Source organism: Haliotis asinina, chromosome 3, assembly GCF_037392515.1.
Source record: "Haliotis asinina isolate JCU_RB_2024 chromosome 3, JCU_Hal_asi_v2, whole genome shotgun sequence".
NCBI lineage: Eukaryota > Metazoa > Mollusca > Gastropoda > Lepetellida > Haliotidae > Haliotis > Haliotis asinina.
Genome location: NC_090282.1, coordinates 9,423,722 through 9,447,920, shown reverse-complemented (window position 1 = coordinate 9,447,920; position 24,199 = coordinate 9,423,722). Strand labels below are relative to the sequence as shown.

The 24,199-nt window shown below is 39.6% G+C and overlaps 2 protein-coding genes across 2 annotated transcripts; one reads left to right on the top strand and one right to left on the bottom strand.

Moving 5' to 3' along the window:
- Positions 1-1,902: 1,902 nt before the first annotated feature.
- On the bottom strand, positions 1,903-17,261 carry LOC137277433 (coatomer subunit epsilon-like). Its single transcript, XM_067809160.1, has 13 exons — positions 17,240-17,261; positions 16,707-16,825; positions 15,404-15,675; positions 13,126-13,289; positions 9,003-9,105; positions 8,426-8,475; positions 8,061-8,114; positions 7,517-7,598; positions 4,764-4,919; positions 4,096-4,164; positions 3,030-3,104; positions 2,739-2,810; positions 1,903-2,285 (listed from the first exon to the last, which is right to left on the bottom strand). The coding sequence occupies exons 1-12, from the start codon at positions 17,254-17,256 to the stop codon at positions 2,757-2,759; spliced, it is 1,215 nt and encodes a 404-aa protein (XP_067665261.1). The 5' UTR covers positions 17,257-17,261; the 3' UTR covers positions 1,903-2,285; positions 2,739-2,756.
- A 1,311-nt stretch (positions 17,262-18,572) lies between these two features.
- LOC137277431 (gastrula zinc finger protein xFG20-1-like) lies at positions 18,573-23,153 on the top strand. The gene is made up of 2 exons (XM_067809159.1): positions 18,573-18,968; positions 19,679-23,153. The coding sequence occupies exons 1-2, from the start codon at positions 18,794-18,796 to the stop codon at positions 22,264-22,266; spliced, it is 2,763 nt and encodes a 920-aa protein (XP_067665260.1). The 5' UTR covers positions 18,573-18,793; the 3' UTR covers positions 22,267-23,153.
- Positions 23,154-24,199: the final 1,046 nt, after the last annotated feature.

Below are 24,199 nucleotides of genomic sequence, written 5' to 3'. Positions count from 1 at the left end.
TCGGCCATCTTCGGAGATTTTTCGGTCGCGAGCGGAAACTCACGCAGCAAAACATGGCGTCGTTGGAAAAAGCACCCGTCTCGGTGAGATTTTTTTTAGTTTCTACTATTACATTTTTATACTTATCCATCTTTGACCACCCGTGTTGAATGCGTTTAGGTATGAGGTGTTGTCGGGGCAATAGCTTATGTTTTTAGGAAAAGATAGTCACTCTAGGAGTGCGTCACAAGTCATGCCCTTGTAGTTTGTTTACATCTGAACATCGAAGTCGTGCCGATGATTACGAACGTGCGCCAGATATAACATCATTTTTTGGTAAAATGTGTTTTAATTTGTCAATTGCACTTCGTAGCAAGAAAAATTATGGCTCATAAACTTCTTCATGGCGCACGTTCATGATGTTCGTAATCATCGGCACGACTTCGATGTTCAGATGTAAACAAACTACAAGGGCATGACTTGTGACACTGTTCTGCAGTGACAATCTTTTCCTAAAAACATAAGCTATTGCCCCGACAACACCTCATACCTAAACGCATTCAACACGGGTGGTCAAAGATGGATAAGTATGAAAATGTAATAGTAGGAACTAAAAACAAATCTCACCGAGACGGGTGCTTCTTCCAACGACGCCATGTTTTGCTGCGTGAGTTTCCGCTCGCGACCGAAAAATCTCCGAAGATGGCCGATCGTGTTTCCAGTATCACCGACATTGCTTCCGATAGGGCCGATGTGTTTCTGTTATTACCGCTAAACTACCGATATCGCTGCAATTGTTTCGCGAGTGGGCTGCGTTTGTTTACATTTGAGATGCAATTCCTTCAAATTTGGTGTAATTCCTTCAATTACTTAGGGGGGCCTGAGTAAGAACGTGGGTATCGGTTCATTTATTGACGTAAATATCTCCAAAATATATGCTAAAATTTTCAACAGAGAAATAAATACATTTGATGGACCGGGTTTAATTGTATCAGTGACAGACCCATTTTAGTAGTCATCTGTATATCTGCAAACTTAACACCAGAATTATCACACAAAAAGTGTCTCCTCCATCCATCCTGGAACACTGCTGCGTTAGGGTCAAGTCTGAGCAGCTGCAGAGAGTTGTCTTCCACTGGCAGTCCAGGATCCTGTCATGGATTGTCAGCCCATAACCCATCTTGACATATTCACAATGTTCTATGTTTCAGACATATTGCTTTTTTTTTCATTCACACACAGCTGGTAGGGTGGCAGTCAACTCATCTCACCTTTCAGTAATACTTCAGTACTTGCAATTTGAAATACAACCTAGAAATATGGATTGATAAGGATTGTATGTCTTATCTTATATTACCTATACAAATGATGAAAATACTGGCAATGCTGGCCACGAACACCACGCTTTTATCACAATCTGATCGTCCTGACAACCACAGAGTACTTATTTTTCAGTGTTGCTTTTGAATACAGCACATGAAATACAGATTCTACTACTTTCTTGGTATCCTGCATTGTATTCTTGTGATAACGGAAGTACCAATAACACTGTGTGTGTAAATCCAAGGTTATTTTAAAAAATACAAATTTCCCCCAATAATCCAACCAATGTGAAACTGATAATTTACTACAGTCACATTTCTAATTTCTGTGACAGCCCAAATGTAAATCACACCTTGTACAAAAGTGAGTTTACACTGCTTATTGCCAGACTACACCCATGTTGACCTTGTAGGAGATCCACACACTGCTAACATTACTACTCGCACCATTCTGATCCTGACAAAAATGTACCTAGCTTGGCTAGAATATTGTGATTTCTATTTCATGTAGCATGGAATGTGAAATACATCAGAGTGATGATGTTTCAAAAGACAACAGCACAAGGTAGAGCACTATTATTTCACACTAACACAAACTAACTTTAAATGTAGACAGTTTATTCCGAGGATACAACAGAATAAATATACATTGTCCAACACAATCTGAATTCTGTACTCAAGATACCCATAAGGCCTTTACATATGTAAAATCAGCCTCATATCTCAGCAGGGGGCGGACATACATCCACAAAAGAGTGAAGTTTGTTAAGAACAGAAAAGTTTAATGGTTGCATAAATAAGTGTTTTCTCTCGTACTGTACATGAATACCCCCTTGTGTATCTGGTGAGACACTTACTGGCTTAAATAGACCTTTACTCCATTAACATGTCTTCACAAAGACTGCACTTTGTTGTAATGACTATCAGCTGAAGATTAGTCATAGCTGAGATGATAGATGGTATTAACAAGCGTCTTCTTCTTCCCTGCAAAAAGAAGCGGAATACTTTATTTTATATCATCTGTTCTCACAGACCAAAGTGATTACTTGTTAATTAAAACATGAGTATCTTATTGGACAATAAGAGGTTAATCTTGTGAATTGTAGGGTTTACAAAATATACCATTCAAAAGAAGTAGGGGATAATGGATTTACAAGACTGGTAAGTGCATAGACTGAAGCCATGGGGGAAATGATGAAGAGAAATTAAGGGAAAATGTGACAATTTATTCTGTTGCTTTGCAAATATTTCATCTATTTGGATATATACTACTTTCTCATATGCATTGGCATTGTCTAGTGGTATGCTTGCAAAATGAAATATCCCCTACGTTTTTCAATGTTATATATAACTGGTATAAACTGTTTGCTATTATTCTCGGCATCTATTCTCCCTAGTTATAAATGCACGCACACACGCACAGTAAGTCATTCTTACCTAGAGTAAGATGTTTGATCAAGCCATGACAGATGGAGTGTAGTTGAGAGATATCCTGTCAAACTCACTTTCCTGAAACACACACACATAGGTCAGGAAAGACAGATCTGGAACGTCAGCATGATCATACAAATAGTACACAACACATTGTAACCATACTCTTAAACATAAACAGGTAGCACAATGGCGATATTCAAAGACTGAATTTGTCAACAAATGAGTCAGTAACACAGCACCAGGAGAATAGGCTTCTGCACTATACTACTAAGGTCTGTATCAAGAGGGACCTACCTTGATGAGATAATCTCTGACAAATGGGTGGCTTCGATGAGAGTCCTTCAGTTGGGACACATAGCGATTGCTTACCTGAAATAGTTACATATACTTTTTATTTACAATCATTTGTTTCTACGTTTCTTGAGCATATTGAGAATTGCTTATCTGCACACAAAAATTTTATGGCAGTTAACATCTCGATGCCAATCCAGGGATCAACAGCATGAACAACAATCTACTCAAATGGGATAAGGTGACGTGTCTCTCTCTACCTAGTCAGCGAGCCTGACCACCCAATCCCATTGGTTGCCTCTTACAATGAGTATGGGTTTCTGAAGAACAGTTTTAACCTGCATATTCATTGGTACATCTCGAAGTAACAACTGACGCATAAAAAGTAAGTTCACACAAGGAATCATTCTACCCCTCTATAAGGAGTTGTTTCTCTTTCATTGATTGCACTTTAACTCGGGGGCCATATCTTGGAGGTCTTGATGTGTGACTTGCCTCAGGGGCCTTGATCCGTGGCTTAATTCTGGGGTCTTGATGTGTGGCTTACCTCAGGGGCCTTGATGTGTGGCTTACCTCAGAGGCCTTGATGTGTGGCTTACTTCGGAGGCCTTGATACGTGGCTTAATTCTGGGGTCTTGATGTGTGGCTTACCATGGAGGCCTTGATATGTAGCTTAACTCAGGGACCTTGATGTGTGGCTTACCTCAGAGGCCTTGATGTGTGGCTTACCTCAGGGGCCTTGATGTGTGGCTTACTTCGGAGGCCTTGATACGTGGCTTAATTGTGGGGTCTTGATGTGTGGCTTACCTTGGAGGCCTTGATATGTAGCTTACCTTGGGGACCTTGATGTGTGGCTTACTTCGGAGGCCTTGATACGTGGCTTAATTGTGGGGTCTTGATGTGTGGCTTACCTTGGATTCCTTGATATGTAGCTTACCTTGGGGACCTTGATGTGTGGTATACGTCTGGGGACCTTGATATGTGGCTTACCTCGAGAAGCTCTATATGCGGCTTACCTGTGAGGACCTTGATATGTGGCTTACCTCGAGGGCCTTGATATGTGGCTTACCTCAGGGGCCTTCCCCATGTGCTGTGTTAGGACAATCATGTTCACCAGTGTTTCCGGGTTGTTGCTGTCCTGAAACAAGATCTACCAGATGAGACCTTGAAACAACATAATCCACTAAACCACTTGTCAGTATACCTAGGCATTCCTGACCCAAACATGTACGTTTAGCTTACAGCTTTAGTCTAAATGATGTCGTGCCACAGATAGTGATGCTGAACACAGACATTTATTAGTTTGGACAATAACCTTGAAATATGATCTTGATTCAGGTTTGAATATGCAACCACTGGTTTCAACCAAGATACTGCAGAACTGAATAATATTTCACACACTGAGTGTTTTGAAGTCTTAATAGCAAAGTTATCGTCTATGATTGTCATAATATTCACCCTGAGGCCAACCTGCAAATAATCGTTAAAAACATTCCTCCCAATGATGCAATTATTTGTTTGGTAACAACAGAACTGTTTACTAACACTTCATACTAAATTTGTCTACTGTCGAAAGTCAGAAAAATAGATTATCCTCTCACATGTGTTTTTAATAATCACTAGCCTCGTTGTGTCTCCTGACTCCAAGCAACAAGGATACTTATTATGGCTACGGCAGCAACTTCATCATAACATTTCTGCTTTGATGATACCACTACTGTGATTGTGTCTCCTCACCCTGTCCATCGCCTCCTGCAACACAGATTCAGCATCGTCAAACCTCCCCTGGGCCATGTAGCACACCGCCTGACCATTGAGGAGCAGTGGGGTGGAGGCATGCTTGTCACTCATCTCTTGGAAGATGTAGTAGGCATCCTGGTATTTGTCTCCACCCTGAAGGAGAGAAGCATTAGAAACATACTGGAAACATTAGATAAGTGACAAACATTACCAGCATGTTATGAGAAAACTTAGTAAAAGTGAAACTTACTAATCATCTCACTGTACACACACAATCACTGTGTACATCAGCCTACTCTGCTCAAATCACTTTCAGATATCCAATGAACATCAACCTTGTTAATTGTATATAACAGTAAGCAGCTATGTATATTTTCTCCATGTCCCAAATTGTTGTATCACTTGCTTGATAACGGCTGGAGCATGTACGCCGACATGTCACCCTCATTGCCATAAAGAAGCTGACTATCTATAGAACTAGTATGTCGTCAGCTCCACATGTCAGCTATCTGTAATCTATCAGCACAACCATACCAAACTCTCCATCATGTGTTACCTTCACTATGAGATTGCCATGCTTTATTCACTTCTTACGTCAAGCAACATAATGCTCTGCCTTCATTTTGAAGGTCATCCACTATCTGTGAGCTTCGCGATGCTTTATTCATTTATATTACTTTTCAGTACATTATAGGTTGTTCACTGGTCAAAAGGGGAGCAAGGGTTGATGTACCCTTGATGTTTATGTTCCCCCTCACCCTTCGGATAAGGGAACATAAACAAACATTGAGGATACATCAACCCATGCCCCCCTGGTGAACCTCAATGTTTGTTTATGTTTCCTGAGCCCAAAGGCCAAGGGGGAACATAAACAAACATTCAGAGTACATTAACCCATGGCCCCCAAGCGACCTGTGAACAACGTATTTATCTTATCGAGCACCTTAACCCCTTGGGTGCCACAGAGACATATATGTCCTTCCTCTTCAGCCCTCACTTTCAAGTCCAGTAAAATTCTAAATATATCACACACACAAATATATGTATTATTTTGCATTCTGTGGGAAATTTCCTGTTCGTGATACCATCCACCATGACTCAGACAAAGCTAAACTTCTTAAAACAACCTTTCAAAATATGCTTCATCGAAAATGTCACCATTTTAGGCACAAGACGAAATCGCAACTCACAGCGTTATCTGCTGTTTGTTTTGTGATTTAAAAATCGTATAATTTACTGGGAGTTTTGAATTTCAAAATAACAAATAACAAACTGATGATCTCTAATATCAAGATTCCGTGCAACCACTCATGATAATTCTGCAACTTTATCAGTTGGGATGTTTTCGAAAATACACTTACACGAACACTGAAGTGCACTTTCCGCCATTTTGGGTACAGTAGTGTATACAAAATCATGTTTCATGAAGGTGGGTATTGAGACGCCAATTATATGACATATTTTTCATAGTCAGCTGCCACAAATGCATCACTGAATTCCCATTCATTTCAGAATTAAATTACAAATGGTCTGTGTCACCAATACCAACTGTCTAGATAAAACAAAACGAAAGATACTGAGTGTGAAACAAACGCTGTGCTCAAAAGACAGCGTTTGTTTGACATGTAAACAAAGAAAAATTCTGATTTTACACTACATAGTATTTTCGGAAACTTTCTGATATCCAGCTGACTAATCTTTGCTTACTATTTTTCAATACGTTTAGAATATGCAGGGGAAGAGTACCGTTGCAACAAACAGCAAACTAAAAAGAATTATCATGCAATGATTTGGTAATTCATAAGTTTCTGTACAGTAAGACGCCACAAGTGATGCAAAATCTTGTTAAAATCTAAATACTTTAGATATTTAAATACTTACCTTACCATAGGTCTATAGCATATTACCTCAAGCTTTGCTAAGTAGGAGATCTGACAGAGTTGAATTGCTATTCAATCTTGAATGGCTACCTTGCCTATGGTAAGGTAAGTGAAAAAAATGCAGAACGACAATGTTAGTGATCAGCATTTCTGACTTCTTCTCTTATTTACAATGAAAATGACAACAAAAAAATACATCAATACACAGTCAGAATCATTCTGATTACTTACATTGCATAATTATTTATGTACAAATGATCCCTGAACCAACTGAAGAGCCCTTGCAAAATCCTGTGTACCCTTGCCAGTGAAGCCGCCATTTTGTGAGAAATCGGTTATTGGTAGTGATGTCATATATACATATTAGGCAATTTCTTTAAGGTGAAGGTCGGTTGAACAAGAGTAAACACAATCACCCTATCCTTCTGATTATATTTCCACTATTCTGATGTATATTTTGCGTATCAGATATGTTTTCATGAAACTAATGTCAGTATCTACATTTAGCCTTTACACATGTTAGAAGCTCACACGTAGCAATTACTGCAACAAGTGCTTCAGTTCCTGCCATGTACAATATTCATTGTAGCCACTGCTATTTTTTGCTTACAAGAAAAAAAGATTTAGAGCTCTCCCTTCTCTCAATTTGCATTTGCAAAACATCAGTAATTTCTGTTCATCATATGAATGTCAGTGTCATTCGAGATAGAGATTTACTACTATGAAATACCGAATGAGTTGCTATTGGCAGCTGGGTACACTGAAAATAATAGAAGCGCTTAGGCAATCAGAAAGCAACATTCATGTGTGAGGTAAGATAAATAAGTATGTAAACTCCATTAGTATCTATGGGCCACCCTGGTTACTTACAACAGAGATGTTGAACCAGGCCTGCGCCAGCTGGGTAAGGATGCTGTCCTCATCAAGCTCCTGCATACGCTTCAGCTCCTTCCTAAAAAAATAGACAGATTTTCTATTTGCTCTGCACAATCAGCAAGCATTTTAGGGAGTTAAGAGAAGTGATCAGGGATTTTGTTGGAATAAATGGTATGGTCTTAAATTTGTTTTACATTGTATTATAACCAATCTTTGGACAAATGGATAAATGACTATGTTAAACACTTTTACGGTACCTTTGATTCATAATCCTTGCAATGTCCCCTCACCCACTTATCCAATTTGACGTACCTTGTACCTTGGCTTCAGGCTTTATCAGTACCAGTATACTACCACTATTATTTCTTGTCAATAAATGATTAAAGAAAACCATGTAATTTCTTGGGCAACTACATGCTCCTCTTACTAACAATAGATTCAAAATCCCTGATACCAAATTTTAAAAACTGTTTGACTCGTAATTCTGTTGTACAGAGATGTTGTTGAAGGGGGACAACTCTAGTGGAATACGTCTTACTTTGCCAGGTCAACTCGGTCTAGTTTCAGCAAGATCTCCACAGAAAGAGCAATGCTGTAACAAAACATCAGCAATGTCAGTAAGGCACCATGACATGCATACCTCTAGGTTTGTGACTGGTCATGGGAAATTGTTACATTATTTCCAGGTGCTAAGAACATCATGAAAAATTGCTGAACATACATGAGGAAGGGGTTGTGTCAGCAACATCTGATACCGTCTACAGACAAACCTTGTCATGCACCCTTCAACAAATGACTAATCCCTTATAATAACTTGTAGTGTGAACGTTGAACATGTTCAAATACAGACTTCTATTCAACATAATTCATCAACCTTCATGCACAAGTACTACAGTATCTTACCATTCAAGATTGTCCGACTGGTGTAGTGTTCGAAGTGCAGAATCAAAGTTCTGTAATGAAGATGAAAATGAAATTCAGATAAGTCAAATAGACAGATCTCAATATTGCCATGTTCACCCAAATGTTTCAAAATTACATGTGGTTTTGAAAGAGCATGTGTAGCAAAATATCACATATAATGCGCATTGTAAATCTTCCATAATGTACAGCCTGACACCATTGTAAACATGGCAAAGAAGCATCTATAAAGCATGAACACAAGCAGTAATACATCATTTTGCTCAAGGTTACTGGGGAATGAAGTCAATGTAAACTTTATCAAAAAAGAAATCCATGTTGTCGGAGCCAAGGACATTACAAGAGTCACACTGATACTGCCCAGCGACACGGAAGGATGACAACATATAGCTATAGTCATCCTTCCTTACTACTCCTACTTCTAAATGCCTCTGAAAGTAGTTGCCCTGAGATAGTCATGATGACTTGTCATGAGCAACATTGAGAATATTTTAGTTGTATTGGTTGTAATTGTAGTAATGTGAGTTAGAAGGACCCACTACATGTGGATCAGTGTCACCTGTTCCTGGTAGTATATGGATGATGCCATTAGAAGGAATGCACTGTTGGTGACATCAACACTCCCACTCATTTTGGAATCCAAGTCTCTGACTACAGCCTCTCTGAAATATACAACACCACTGACAATCTCAGACTGGAAATTTAATTTTCTGAATAAAATTGTTATTTTATACTTATCCTGACTCATGCTTAATTGCTTACTCTCCTCTTCCTGGCGAAGGTAGTGGAACACCTGAAATCCCTTGACGTTCCCTTCTAAAAGAAGCGGAGGTAAAATCACACTCGCCCAAGTATTACCTCCCTTTTCCCGAGCATATGGTCAGCTGACCGCCATGCTACTTCACTTTCTCCTGTAATCGCCCAACAAAAGAATGCGAGAAGTCAGCGTGTCTGTGAGGGGCAGCTGGGAGGGCTTTCGCCATGAGTCAGGATAAGTATAAAATATCAATTTTATTCAGAAAATTAAATATTTTTCCTTAACCTGACTCATGCTTAACTGTTTACAGAATCCAACGGAAATGGCAGTGGGTCAGGCCCCGCTGGATTCTGCTGTCAGTTGTAAATTATGTCCAATAATTTCCCCCCTAACTGGAACATGTAACGGCCATAATTCAGTCTTATTCTTCTCATATTCGTTGCAGATTTTGGGGGGAGTCACATCCAGTCAAATAAAGGTTTTGTTGTCTGGTACGTGATGACACTTATATAGCTAGTGTCTTGTTAGTTTCTGATGCAACTAAATATCATATAACAATCGAAACTAGTTGCAACCTTTCGTTATGTTCATATCTTCATAATGAATATAACTTTATAAGCTTATAATCACTTATGCTAGTCTGTCCAAGACGTGCACATAGACTTTCCCTCAAACTACTCCGCAGAGCGTCTGGCATCCATAAGTCATGTGATAAATCGGATGAGTTAAGCCAGCATCGTCGGGGAACTGTTAGTTGCTGAGCAACAACAAGAGGTCCAAACTGATGAATGCCAGTGACGTTCTCTGTGGCTATGTCTCGCAGATAATGGTTGGTGAATACTGTATGTGACTTCCAAAAACAGCCTTCCATAATAGTAGATAGCAAGCACTTACCATGTAGCGCTACTTTAAAGGCTAGAGCTCTGACGTCATGTGGGTTAGAGGCTCGTGGAGGGTCTAATCCTGCTGCTTTATACGCTCTAAGTATAACAGCTCTGATCCGGACTGAGATAGTGTTGCGAGATACTTCCGTGTGTGTAACAGCTCTGATCCAGACTGAGATAGTGTTGCGAGATACTTCTGTGGGTGTCTCAGTAGATATAGGGATAAAGAGGTGCTTGAACCGTTGTTTTCTAGACTTGGTACGTGCATTGTATATTTTCAATGCTCTCACTGGACATAATGATAAATCTTGTGTTTCATACGGTCCTAAGACTGAAGACATAGCCGGTATATGGAACTGTCCATCCGGTTGACCTGGCAGTTGATTCTTTGCAATGAAATCCCATCTTAGACCTAAATGAGCTGTTTCCTGGTGACTTGTGTTGAAGCTCGTTCGATTAAAGTATAGAGCATGAATTTCTGATATTCTTGCTGCTGTAGCCAAAGCAAGTAAAATAGCGTCTTTTGAGTCAACATTTCGACTGAAGTTTGATCAAGTGGTTCATATGCATCACCTGTGATTCTTCCACTTTGGTAACTGTAGTGTTGGTTGTCCTAGCTCTTCCATAAGTGTTGGAAACCAATCTCGTGTTGGCCAGTAAGGCGCGACCAAAATCAGTTGTAACCTCTTTGTTTGTCTGATTTTCTTGATGACTTTTGGTAACAGTACTGGAGGGGGAAACACATACGTGTTCATTCCTTCCCATGAAATGCTGAGGGCATCCGTTGCCCAGACTAAGGGATCTGGTACTGGCAAAACAAAAGTTGTTGTATGTTTGTTGAATCTTGTTGCAAATAGGTCTATTTGCTGTGATCCGAAAGTTTGACTGATTAGTTAAAACACTTCCCGAAGCAGCATCCATTCTGTTGGAGATGGTCACAAGGGACGAAATAAGATGTCTGCCATGACGTTGCAGGCTTCTGGTATGTGACATGCTTTTACTTGAAGATTCAGTATGTCGACTAAGTTGAACAGTTGAAACGTTAGGCGTAGCAGAGATAGTGATCTTGCTGACCCTTGTTTGTTTATGTAAAACGATACTGTTGAGTTGTCCGTGTGGATCATCAATAACTTGTTTCTCAATGCTATTGACCAGTGGTGGATGGCATGAATGACCGCTTTCATCTCCAACTGGTTGATGTGAAGAGCCTGTTCCTCTTTGTTCCAGATTCCTGCTTCTACCTCGTTTTCCAGAAAAGCTAACCATCCTTGTAGGGATGCGTCTGCATAAAGGTGGTTGTTGAATACTGGTTCTAACATACAGGTTCCTGCACAGACATTCGATCGGTGAGTCCACCACATCAGAAAATGCTTCAGACTGTCTGGGAGCGGAATCTGTCTTCTGTTGTTGAGATGAACATTCAATAATCGTTGTAAGGGATGCAACTGCTGTCTTCCTCTTCTGGTCATATCTTGCCCTGACGTGAGGAGACCTAGTAGACACTGCCATTGTCGAAGTGTCAGTGGAAAGATGAGTAGAGCTTGCATTATCATTTCTTGAATCTTGACCCACCAGTCCTCCGGAACTACAATCTGATTGAACGTAGTGATGAAATGAATCCCGTGGAATTCGATATCTTGCTGAGGTTCCAATTCCGACTTTAGGTGATTTACTAACCAACCCAGTTGTGCCAGTAGCCTGATTGTGAAGTCTAATTGTAGTCTGAGTTGACTTTTCAGTTGTATCCCGTCGTCCAGATAAAAAGTACTGTATAGCCCCCTTAGCGATGAGAGGCTTGTTGATGGCTCTAGATCGAGCTAATCCAAAAAAGGTTCCCCTTGTAGTAGTGTCCAGTTGCGCCAGTCTTCTGTCTTCCACCTTGTAAAATCTACTACGAGCTGGGTTGATGACTTTATAGCCTTCATCGACCTCAGGCGCTCAGATGAATAGTTCCATATTATGAAGAGGGAAACGATGTACGTTAAAATGGAGCACATGTTACTGTTGAAACCTGGTTGCTGTCTTGAACGCTGTAGACAAAGTCTCAGTTATCATTGATACGGGAGGTATCGGGGGAAATGCTAACGGATCAATGTCGCCATTTTTCATCTTGTATGTGTTGAGCTTGTTGGTATCCTTAGGTGGGGAAGCCAGGTTTAAACCACCTGTGATCCATGACGTGATTTCCGAATCCGAAAATAAGACTTCCTACGGTGATAATTCACGCTGATGTCTAACTTCATTCTTCCTAGAGAAAAACGAATTCATAGATCACCAAGGATCCAAACTGTGTGAGTCTAAGTCTGAAGACAAGGATGACGTGTTCTATGAAAAGGGGAAACTGAAAGAGACATTCTCCGCTGATGAGTCCATCCATGAGTGCACTCACGCGAGCGTGTGACGTCACTCTAAGTCAAAGTGCACGGGAAAAGGGAGGTAATACTTGGGCGAGTGTGATTTTACGTCCGCTTCTTTTATAAGGGAACTTCAAGGGACTTCAGGTGTTCCACTACCTTCGCCAGGAAGAGGAGAGTAAGCAATTAAGCATGAGTCAGGATAAGGAAGAATAATGCAATTTAAATAATCAATCACCATGACAAACATATATTACCCTTGAACTGTCCACTGAATTTAGACCAGTCTTAACAACATTATCAGAAGTGACTCTTGAGACTGAGAGATGACAACACAGCTATATTGGCTACACTGTTCTGTGATATAGCTTGAATACTGTTGGTGTGGTATAAAACAATAGCAACAATAACTGCAGGGGTGGAAATAACCTTAAAATTGCTTGTGTACTCCGTTACAGTGGCACATGTATGATGGAAAATCACTTGCCCTGAAACTTTTTCCACTATACCCACCGATTTTTTAGTTCAGTTTTTTTTAACAAAGAGTAAACATATATCTACTAACTGCTCCATCCACCATCAGTTATCTTCCTTCTTGACATACGGTTTAAGTGTTCAGCATGTTCAGTGTTTCCACCCATTGTTTGCCTTATGGTCAAAGAGTCATTTTTGTTTCGTCTTTCTTACCGCCTGCTGTCACTGGACATGTAGTCAGCATACATCCGCACAGCCTGGAGTTCTGATGACTTCCCAGAGTTAATCTCATCCAGGACCACCCCATACTTCCTCTGTGCGATGTAGGAACGATACATAATCACATCTCTCTGCAACTTCAGGTCAGGATTAGACAACTGGAAAACCAAGAAGAAAAAATATGAAGACAAAACTGCAAACCCTAGATATTTTTCTACATTTTTCATCACATTTGTTTAAAAATGATGAGATACCAGTGTTTCCTGAAAAACAAATCACATGCAACTGAAAAAAAATGTGACCAAGGGGACAACCATCACGGATTGTTGAATTGCATATATCACCATGGGAGATTAGGTATATCATATATACACTTCATAGTGAACATTCAGAACACTTCAACATGTTCAAGGACCCAAAGACACACTTGTACTATCGAGTCAATCAAGGGAAGCCATAAGACATTGTGCAAATTGTACTTCTGGAAAAGTACCTGACCAGGACACCAGACTGTGCCTGGCATTACTGTGTGTAATGAAGTAAATGTGCCAACCCATCCTTGAGAGAGGGATAGAATGCCTGGGCACAAACAGCTGCATCTCATCAAAAACTGCTAGAATTTTATGAACAACTTTCTGACATGTTTCAGCCAATAAGCACCACATCAGTCCTGGTGAGACAAAACATGTACCACATTAGTCCCTGTGGGACAAAACATGTTTCAGTCCATTTAAGAACATCATGTATATTGGATTACTCTCAGCAAAAGTTAAACCCTAACCCTAAGTAGCGTGGAGAGACTTGAAAACTGGCACAGGAGCTCGATGGAGTGTAAGTAGTTTCGCAACACCAGTCACATGATGGGAGACGGTGTTTCGTAGACAGGCTGATTTCGTAACCCAGACTGTTTCGTAGACGGTGATTTCGTAGACGTGTATATATAATTGTATGTTATTATTCTGCAAGCATATTAATTTTGATAAACCACTAGGCCTATGTACTGTGAAGATTTTTTTGTTTTGTTTTCAGTGATACAAAGCTATGCTCTCTTTCAGCGATATGAAATTTGGAACAGCTGAGGACATGAAAAGTGTGATTCAAGAAGGAGTGAATATTATCCCTTATCTCCTCTTTATGTAAATGTGTTTAGATTTATATACAAAATTTGTTGTGATGATAATTATTTGATGATGTATTTATGAACAAGAGAGATAACTTAATATATTTATGAACAACAACAATAAGATGAATGATTTATTTTTGCCATCTTGAGCTTTATATACCATAACTGTTTGTACAGGTATATGTTTGTCGGCGAATTCCGCAAATAAGAAAATAATGAAATTGTTAAACAGTTTTCACTGTTTACTCATCAAAGCCATTCGGTTGCACTTAGCTGTTGTGAATGGTAATTAGGAACTAGTGACTTGTTTTGATTGTGTTTTGTTAATGACTTTGGTGGTGACCCATCCACCTTCTCCAGTGCTACTTCTGGGATTGTGTCTGTGTAGTTCAATGTAGATCAGTTCTGTGGGAATAGGAAGTAGTGACTTGTTTTGATTGTGAAATACAGTGTGTATATTCAAGTGTATATTCAACCCACTCTATCCGTCTTCTCCACTGCTACTTCTGGGCTTGTTTCTGTAGTAGAGTGTTGATCATACTTGCCTATTATGTAGTTTGGTTTTTATTTCAGAAAACTCAGAGATCATCATGTTGTTTTGGGTTTTTTAAACACCGATCATACTTACCTAATATATTGTTTTATTTCACCAAACGCATACACTTTCCGTTTACACTAATGTCATAATTAATAATAACACCAAACTAACATTTACTAAAATCATTTACTAACGTCTACGAATCCCCCGCTCCATTCGTCTACGAATCACCCGGATTTCTACGTCTACGAGCCAGTCTGGTCTACGAATTCTCCCACACGATAGCGAGATAACTGCTCCACACGATGTGGACGATTGTTACTAATGACTCTGCAAATGACAAATCAACTAATAACAAAGTGTATGACAATTTCTACGTGAATACATGGTGCACAGAAATAGATCCAATCCTCAAACTACAGAATCCTTCCTTTTATAAGATGAACTCCGCTAAAAAGTCCAACTGTTTACGGTGAAATAGTGTTGTCATCTGTGACTGAGCGAAAACTGGGGGACAAGCATTTCCTTACTTTCGCTGTGATGACAAACCATTACTCAATTATCATTTAGTAAAAACATAATACCACATCTGTTCATTATCCAACGCTCACCTTCAGCTTTTGAGCCTCATTGATACAGTGCTGATAGTTTCCAATATACAAGGATGTCCTAATGTCAAATAACTCGTCTACGTCTTGGCCGGCCATCTTGACAATAATGACACGCATGCGTCGCCAACGTGTACAACAAGATTCAACTTCCGGGTAAAGGGATATAACTTTCGTTGGATAGACCGGTTTGCTGATTTGGGGATTTTCTGGGCATGTTGAGCACGCGCAGCATACCCTGGAAAGCAGGTTGTCCTCAAACCGCTGGTCCCCACCTAAGAATGAGAGTCTGGATCCATTCTTCTTTGAAACAACAACAACAAAAACCCAGAAAACAAAACGAAATTATTAAGTGACCGCAAGCCAGTGACACTTGAGATAAAGTGAAATTATTTTCACATGTATTTCCAAGTATATAGATACTATATAGGTATATAGGTAGATTCTTTTAAAACGCTTTTTTTCTTGAACACAAGTTTAACAGTCGTTCAAAGTAAATTGCGAATCCGGTTTCTAGCTCATACCTACATATACATGTTTACGCGTTGAAAAGGACATTTTGAAACGATGTGAAATTTTGGGCAGTGCTAATAGACAGAGGCTATATTACACAAAATTTTATCATGATAATAGCATATTATTTTATTGACCAACAGAGATATGTAAAACATATGGACTCTGGTATCAATCATACAAATAATTCCACATATACACTATTCGGATGAATATACACAACAATAACATGTAATTGTTTTTAATAACTGTAACGTTATAGTTTCGATGTTGGTGATTGTGTCATCATGATTCAATCAGTATAAATATGATACAAATCTAATATCACACCCTTCAGATTTGATGTTTTCTAACAAACTGACATGCCATAAACTGGCGGGCCGATGGGAGTATTCCTAATTAGTAAGTGTCACAATAACTTTTGGTTCAGTAATCATTAGCTATCATATCATGACCACTAGAAATATGACCTGGCACCGTCATGGTCTTAATGAGAGCTACAAATGTAAGGATCGAATTTTCGTTGTCTACGTGGGTACTTTTATCCACCCTTCGCTGTTCACTGAACCACAGGCAAACTGTAGCGTAAATGGGGTTGCACAGCCTAGAGAATATGACACGTCTTCATATATGCAAGCGAAGCGAGCACAGGGTGGCAACGTACTCTCCTCGCTTCGGATAGAAAAATATGTTCCATCTCAAAATGAAACATCGCCACCATCAAAGGTACACTTCCATTTCCTCACTTGGTTTTGCTCTCACATTTCCTACTCCATGTTTAATAATTACTCACGTGAAATATGTTTTCTTCGACATTTTAAGCGCCACTCGTGGTATTCAGATCGTCCTTCGCCTCCATTAACTCTGCCAGCTTCCAGTTGAACAGAGTGACCGAACAAGAATAAGCAGCAACTGAAAAGAATTACCATATTGCCAAATTTTATCAGGAACCTGTTGGGGTTTATTTGTCGTGTCTGTTGTCGCTATATTTTCATAACATTTATGCTACATAAAACAGTTCTGGCGTAATGGGCGAATGAAGCAGGGGAGGTTACTGTAAGTATTCCATATGGAAGAATATGCCATCCTGTTCCTTCACTCCGTTGAACCGGAAGCTCGAAGGGGTAATGGAGGCGAAGAACGGTCTGATCTATCACGAGTTGCGCTTAAAATGTTGAATAAAAATATTTCACGTGAGTAATTGTTCAACATGGGAATGGAGATGTGAGAGCACAATCCACTGAACAAATAGGTGCATACTTTTGATGGTGGCGATATTTCACTTTGACATGAAAAATATTTTTCGAACTGAAGCGAGCAAAGTACCTTGCCAACGTTTGCATGTAAGAAGACTGGTTATTTTCTCTATGCTGCGCAACCCTTTTGCGCCACAGTTTGCCCGTGTCTGAAAAGGCTAACAGAAAGAAAAAAACAGAAAATGTTTGATATATTGTTCTGCGAAAATTAACATATCTGAGAGACATTTAAAATTTGGAGCGACAAGGAGGGATGATGTCTTCTAATACTACCATCAAACAATTGGTCAGAACTTACACCGAAAGGTCCCTCTCACTGTCATAAAGAAGTTGCTCATCTATATGTCGACACCTTTCCTTAAGAAAACAATTTCTTAGTCTTTATGGCTGACGGGAAAAATCCTTATGCATGCGATGTATGTTAAACCCAGCAGTGGCAAAGCGTTTGAGGATGATGACTCTGGCATCTCGTGGAAGATACCGTATATGACAATCCTAGTTGCATCCATGTGTGTCATTACTTATCTATATTCCCTGCACTATCCGTATCAGATCTTGAAATGACCTCACGTGCATTTATAAATTATGCTGTTGATTAATTATTGAAATGTCGAACAATGTGTCATTCATTACGTAAAGAAAAAAATAGAAAAAAGTACCTGGGACCCGGGACCAGGGAGACTACATAGAGGTGCTGGGACACTCGGTGATAAACGGTATCTTCACCTGCTTCACCTTTTATTTAAACGCAGCAACGGTCGTACATAAGACAAATAAGTGCTATAATATGTATGGCATTTATTTTCCCGTGTGTCATAGATCTAGCATTCTAGATTTAATTTTAGACTCTGAATGTACATAATTTAGATTGTAACATGCACCCACTTTTGAATTAAAAAGGAGCCCCGGAGACTAGGGTTTCAGGACCTGGCGAAATCCAGACTTGCTTCATTAAGATCTTTAACACTGCAGGGAAGGTTTGGCTGTGAGGGAAATAATAAGGTTCTGGGACTATGAGAGAAACTATTAAAGTACATACAGGCTGAGTTGCAAGTGAAGCATATGGGAAATCAGTCAATTACAAACGTGTGAAACCACAATTTTAACATAAATTAGAAAAAACGGCATTCTCAGACAGTATTCGTAATGTGGCTGAAACTCAGTGTGTTATCATAGAAATATATCATTTGTCACGGCAGACAATGTTAACACCGCCAAAGGTTTGGAGCATTTAATTGCGTGATATACGTTGAGACTTTATAGTCTCCCTGGTTCAGAGCGTTAGTTTAGTTGCAGATTATCCCTGGTTCAGACACGCACCTGTCACGCGGCGTCGTGATGAACCAATGTTTTAGTGGTACCTCACACCCCAAAATAGATTCCCTCCCCTTGCAAAGGGCTATAACTCGAGAATCTCAAAATGGCGTCCGAAAAGAAACAATATAAGGAACACACATATTACGAACAATGTTCGGTGATCGTAGAGCAATTATGGGCGTGATTCAGTGCGCCCAGTAAACTGTATTCTGGCAGAGGTTTATGGTCAAAAACACGTTTCTCTGAGAAAAAAACGGAAACAAACCAAATCGAATTCAAAGAACGCATTTCTTCACAGTCTCTAGAAATGGCTAACGTTTCACTGAAAGTAAACTTCGCTCAAATTTCTGTCGATTCGTCCAAAAAGGTTATTGACATATCGAGCAAGTATACTTATGGAATCAATACATTCAAAAAGATCGTAGGGGCCGTCACTATAATCTTCACGGACAACGAAAGCAGCTTTGATACGCCTACTTATGGTATGTCCTCAAACCTATTTTATTGTGTTCTCCGGTTGAAGATATTGTTGCCGGGAACTAGTAAACTACCCAGTGTTCCCTGTTCAAAGTATGAATTTTACCTACTGCACACTGCCATTTACTGACCCCTTGTCTCTGAACTTGGTTGACAGTTCTTCATTTTTAACACTATTGTGCTGTTTTATGACATTAATGCAAGATAAAACTAGCTTCCACTATGAAATACATAAGTACAACTATATTCTAAGATGCAAAGTATTACCATATTATCCCACATGTGCACGGGCAAATGACAACTACAACTTAAACAATTTTTTACCTGGGTTGATGAACATTAACTGTGAATAAGCTGGATACTGTTCTGCAATCTTATTTTTGAATATTTGTGTAAGCTAAGACGTAACTTAAATATATATCTGTAGTAGCTGCGCCGACAACCCTTTGCACTGTGCGTAGTATATTATTATTATTATTTATAGGAAACCTGATCCTGATTTTTGAAACAAGCTTATTCTGAACTTTTACTAATTTTTTAAGAAATCTCTGCAAAGTGCTTTTCTCGAATTAAACTGAAATTTTTAGCAAAATCAAATACTTACTATGCTTATTGCATGACTACACTGTTAGTAATTTATTGCTTTTTTTAATAAATATTGATCAGCTAAATACTGTCTGTCAACATTCTTTACTTTGGTGTACACTTGTTGCAGAATCTGAAACACAACACCTGGATAAGACAACATGGAAGAATATTCCAGCTTCTTTGTCTGTGTTACCTACTCCTGCATACACACAGACTATGGACATGACAAGAGGAGAGGTAGGTCTGAGTTCTCACAACGGCTTGCCTCGCTGCTATGAAAATGATGAAAACATCCAAGGCATGGAACAAACACATGCTGATAATATAAATAATTCCTTTGGAGACAGCATCACTGCAGAGAAGAATCAAGAAACCTCAACAATATCATCTGATGCAAATATCACTTCTGTTTGCTCTGAAGACGACACAATATATATCAAAAAAGAGCCAACATCACTATATCCAGAAGAGTTTGATGAAAGAATGAAAACAAGTGTTGATGAACATACATCCAGTGTTGGACAGATAAGTGGGAGACAGTTGCAACATATGAATGGTAAACAGTCTGTTTCTTTTGACAAGAAGCCTCTTCATGCTGGGAACAATCTTCAATCAACTTGCTCTGTTTGTTTTAGAGAAATTCAGAGTAAAAGAGAATTTATTTTTCATGCAAGGGCACATAAAAATGTTTTAGGTGGTGGGGAAAGCTGCCCTATTTGCCTAAAATCATTCACAAGAAATGTTGGTTTAATGAGACATTCATCCCTGCATTTTACAAGTGATGTGTATAACTGCCCTGTCTGCGGAATCAACATTGTACAGTTGGATGGCTTTAAGAGGCATTTCCACAAACGGCATCCTGGGTCTTTGTTCAAACTGAAGTGCTATCTTGCAAACTTCCGTCACCATTCGGTCAACAGAATGTCATCGCAAGATTCATCAAGAAATGGCCAAATGGTAACCTCAGCATCAGATAGGAGAGACCCTCAAGCTATGCAACAAATGAAAAGTGAACCACATACAACCATGACAAGCAATGATTCAGATGATTTTCAGTACAGACAAACATCATATCATCCTTTGTCAAAGGGAAAATCCAGCAATCAGATGATGCAGCTTCAGGTGAGTGCCGAGGGTGTACAAAGTGTGAATCTGCTTACAGAGCATTCACAGTGTCCAGATACCTTTGATGACAGCACTGTCACATCAAGTGGATGTGATTCTGCTGCAGTAGAATTTGGGTCAGAAGAGGATAACCAAAGCAATGTTCATGTGCATAAAAACAAAACAGGTCCTCGATCTTCAAGTAGATCTAACGGTAAGAAATCTGCTGTGTGTTCCTTCTGTTGGTCCGAAATGTCAAATATGGAAGACTTCTTGAATCATATGGAAGCTCATAAGAGTGTTATGAAGGTTCCTCACACCTGCCCAGTATGTCTGCATGAATTCAGCGACAAGATGAGAGTTAAAAGGCATGCATCAAAACATGTCCTAACAGCAATGTTTGCATGCCCATTTTGTCCAGTGCAGATCGCTAGAATTGACAGTTTACGGAGACATGTCAGGAAAGTTCACCCAGCATATGCAGATAACTTCAAAGTAGAAACAAGCTATACTACACCCCCATCAGGTATCTCAACAGTCACAGAAGATCTCAGTGTGTCAGCTTCCTCTTTGGATGGAAATGCTTCCCTAAACCAATCAACAGAAATTGAAATTAAGAAGGAATGTACCACTTCATCATCACCGAGTTCTGTACATCAGAATGCAGCAGGCAGCCCATATGAAACAGGCCTTCCTTCTGAGCTATCTACAGAAGGGCAGACCTACCACAACACACCTACTGGGTCTGCCACTGTGGCAGACCACCAGGATCGACAAAGTATCTGCGCAAAGAATGAACCTGAATTGTCATGGCAGCAGAATTCAGACCAGCAGCACACTCAGATAAATCCTTTCATGTCACTGAATGCTGACAAGTCATTATCACCTGTTTCAATCTCATGGGGACATTCAGCTAATGTACGTTCTAGCTCAGGTAGATTACATCCATCAAAAATATTTAATTCTCCTAAGCGAGGGAGTTCCAGACCTCAAACAGGCATGGGCAACATTTCCATGGATATAAAGCGTGACCAAGTGCAGTTTCACAGCCCAAATTCTTCAAAGAAGAAGGGTAAAAACAACAAACAGTTGACATCTACATGTTTCTTTTGCTCTTCAACCCTAACAAACACTCAGGAATTTCTGGAACATGCACGACTGCATGCCAAGGGTGACAAGATTACTTGCCCTGTTTGTGTCACTGATTATGCCAGGAAGCTTGGACTCGTCCGACACTCAGTAAACCATGTTCCAAGTGATGCTCATGTTTGCAGTGTCTGTGGTACATCATTTGCACGGAGAGATGTGATGCTGAGGCATTACAGGAAAGTGCACAAAATGTGCCTCACCTACTTCCGGCATGGGGCACGGAACCAAGACAGTGGGGCCACAGCAAACAGCCATGACCACGATGACTTACAGATACTCAGTTTTGATGCAATCACTGCCCCCAATATCCCCCCTCTGCCTGGTGATGGGGACCTGTCCCCTACAGTGATGGGTATGGCAGACGATGATGACATGATGTATTCGTGTGGGCTTTGTGGGGCACAATATCACGATGCTGTTAGTCTCCAGGAACATGTGCAGAACCACCCACATGATATCTAGGTTAGGCTATTGGCAGGCTCCGTTTTCTATGCAGTTAAAGCTTACATGCAACAAAAAAAAAAAGACATAGTTAAAACACAGTAATCATTTATTCATGACCTATAAGGTACATTTCCAGTTGTGAAAAAACAAAAAAACAAACAATGTTGTAAATGTACAATCTCTATTCAGAAGTGCAATATTTTGTCCGTGGGTTTACTACAAAGCAGTCAGGATACTAAACCCAGTCAGAATGGGCAGGTGTGCCCTCATGTTGACTGGTTCATTTTCCAGTACTCCCATGCATGAAGAGATGTTGGATTTCATAAGTATCACTGATTCTGCATTTGCGTTAGATCCAATCAACAAATACTGAGATGGTGAACTACTGTGTGGCTGTCGTTCGTCCAGTGTAATGAAGGACTTGAAAATGACAATCTGAAATTGCATTGGTTTCCGTCCAGTCCAGAAAACTCATCCTAGAAAAATGGATGCAGTATGTTTTCAATCAACAGGCATCATAACATGTCATGTATACAAGTATCACATCTGCCTGTCTGTGTAATTACATGAAACAGAGACAGAACTTAGTTGCACGAGCCATTTATGGTGTATTGCTTGATGGGTGATAAGTTCAAATTGCATGTGGTCAATGATTGAAGTTGTGTATTGCATGTTGTCATATGGCAGGCACACAGGGCAGACACACAGTTGTCAGTGCAACAGACATTGAGTTCTGTTTGTGACAGAGGCTGTTTATCACAATCAACATGTTTTTTTTCTATGTTTCGATAGACATGAATTAAAACATTTGAGTTTCCAAGGTGTGCATTTCTTAAAGATGTTGGTATTTATAGGGGTACACTTTCTGGAAATCTTGGACTGCTAATCTGCCAACCCCCAAAAAAGCAAGATGTGGAAAAAATAAGAAAAAGCATGGAACCAGTGTATATTTTTAACTGCAGACACAAGATACTTGCAAGCACAAGAAACATCTTTTGTTCTCCAACGATGACCCTTGCATGCATCACATGCAGTATTTTAGGAGTCGACTATTTGGGAATGAACCATCTAGGCAGCCTGAATGAGCTTAAATTTGCAGTGAACCTAATTGTTACGCATACATCGTGTGCACAGTACAGCATAGCTGTTGAAACCACTTTTCAGTGGTAAATCATTTGAACTTTCTCGGGTTGTTTTCATTGCATTATTTTTCCATTTTCAAAGCTGAATTTGCATCTTTGATAAACTGATATTGTAATTCCATACCGAGAAATATCAGAATCAGCATTGTTGACACATTGTACCTGTCACATCACTGTTGACACATTGTAGTGCCACATCACTGTTGACACTTTGGACCTGTGACATCACTGTTATCACAGTATAAGTGAGACATTATTGCTGACACATTGTATGTGTCAAATCATAGTTGACACGTTGTACATCTGACATCACTGGTGACACACTGAACCTGTGACATCATCGTTGACACATTGTACGTGTGACATCACTGTTGACACATTGTATTGATGGCATAATTGCTATTTGCTCAGCACACAGTATATTCTTGGTTTCATGTATGTTCTCTACTGTCCTGTGTTTAGTTGTTTTCATCGCTCATAGGGCTAATAAGGTCCAGTAATGGAAAACAATATTCATGTATATGTGCAGGATAGCTTCCAATGTTTCTGATACTGATATCAGATTGTGGAGATCCTGTCATCAGGAAATCTTCAAACAGTACATTGTGCCCTACTCATACTTGAATTGATGTACAGCATCCAAGAATCCCTAGTGCTGATCTGTGTTGTTCAAGCCTCAGGTGTGTGTTACAGTTTAGTAAGTCAGAATAGGTTGTATTTATTTGGCAGATATTTAGCCCTGATATTTAGAATAACTCCATGATCAGCACAACATCACGATAACAGCTTCTGATTGGAACAGCCAATAT

Bases quoted from the DNA above. Each gene is read 5' to 3' on its own strand.
- LOC137277433 (XM_067809160.1), bottom strand. The intron at 13,290-15,403 runs GTGAGCGTTGGA...TTGGTTTTCCAG, and splicing joins ATGAGGCTCAAAAGCTGAAG to TTGTCTAATCCTGACCTGAA. The intron at 3,105-4,095 runs GTAAGCCACATA...TAACTATTTCAG, and splicing joins ACATGGGGAAGGCCCCTGAG to GTAAGCAATCGCTATGTGTC.
- LOC137277431 (XM_067809159.1), top strand. From the start codon at position 18,794: ATGGCTAACGTTTCACTGAAAGTAAACTTCGCTCAAATTTCTGTCGAT. The intron at 18,969-19,678 runs GTATGTCCTCAA...CACTTGTTGCAG, and splicing joins CTTTGATACGCCTACTTATG to AATCTGAAACACAACACCTG.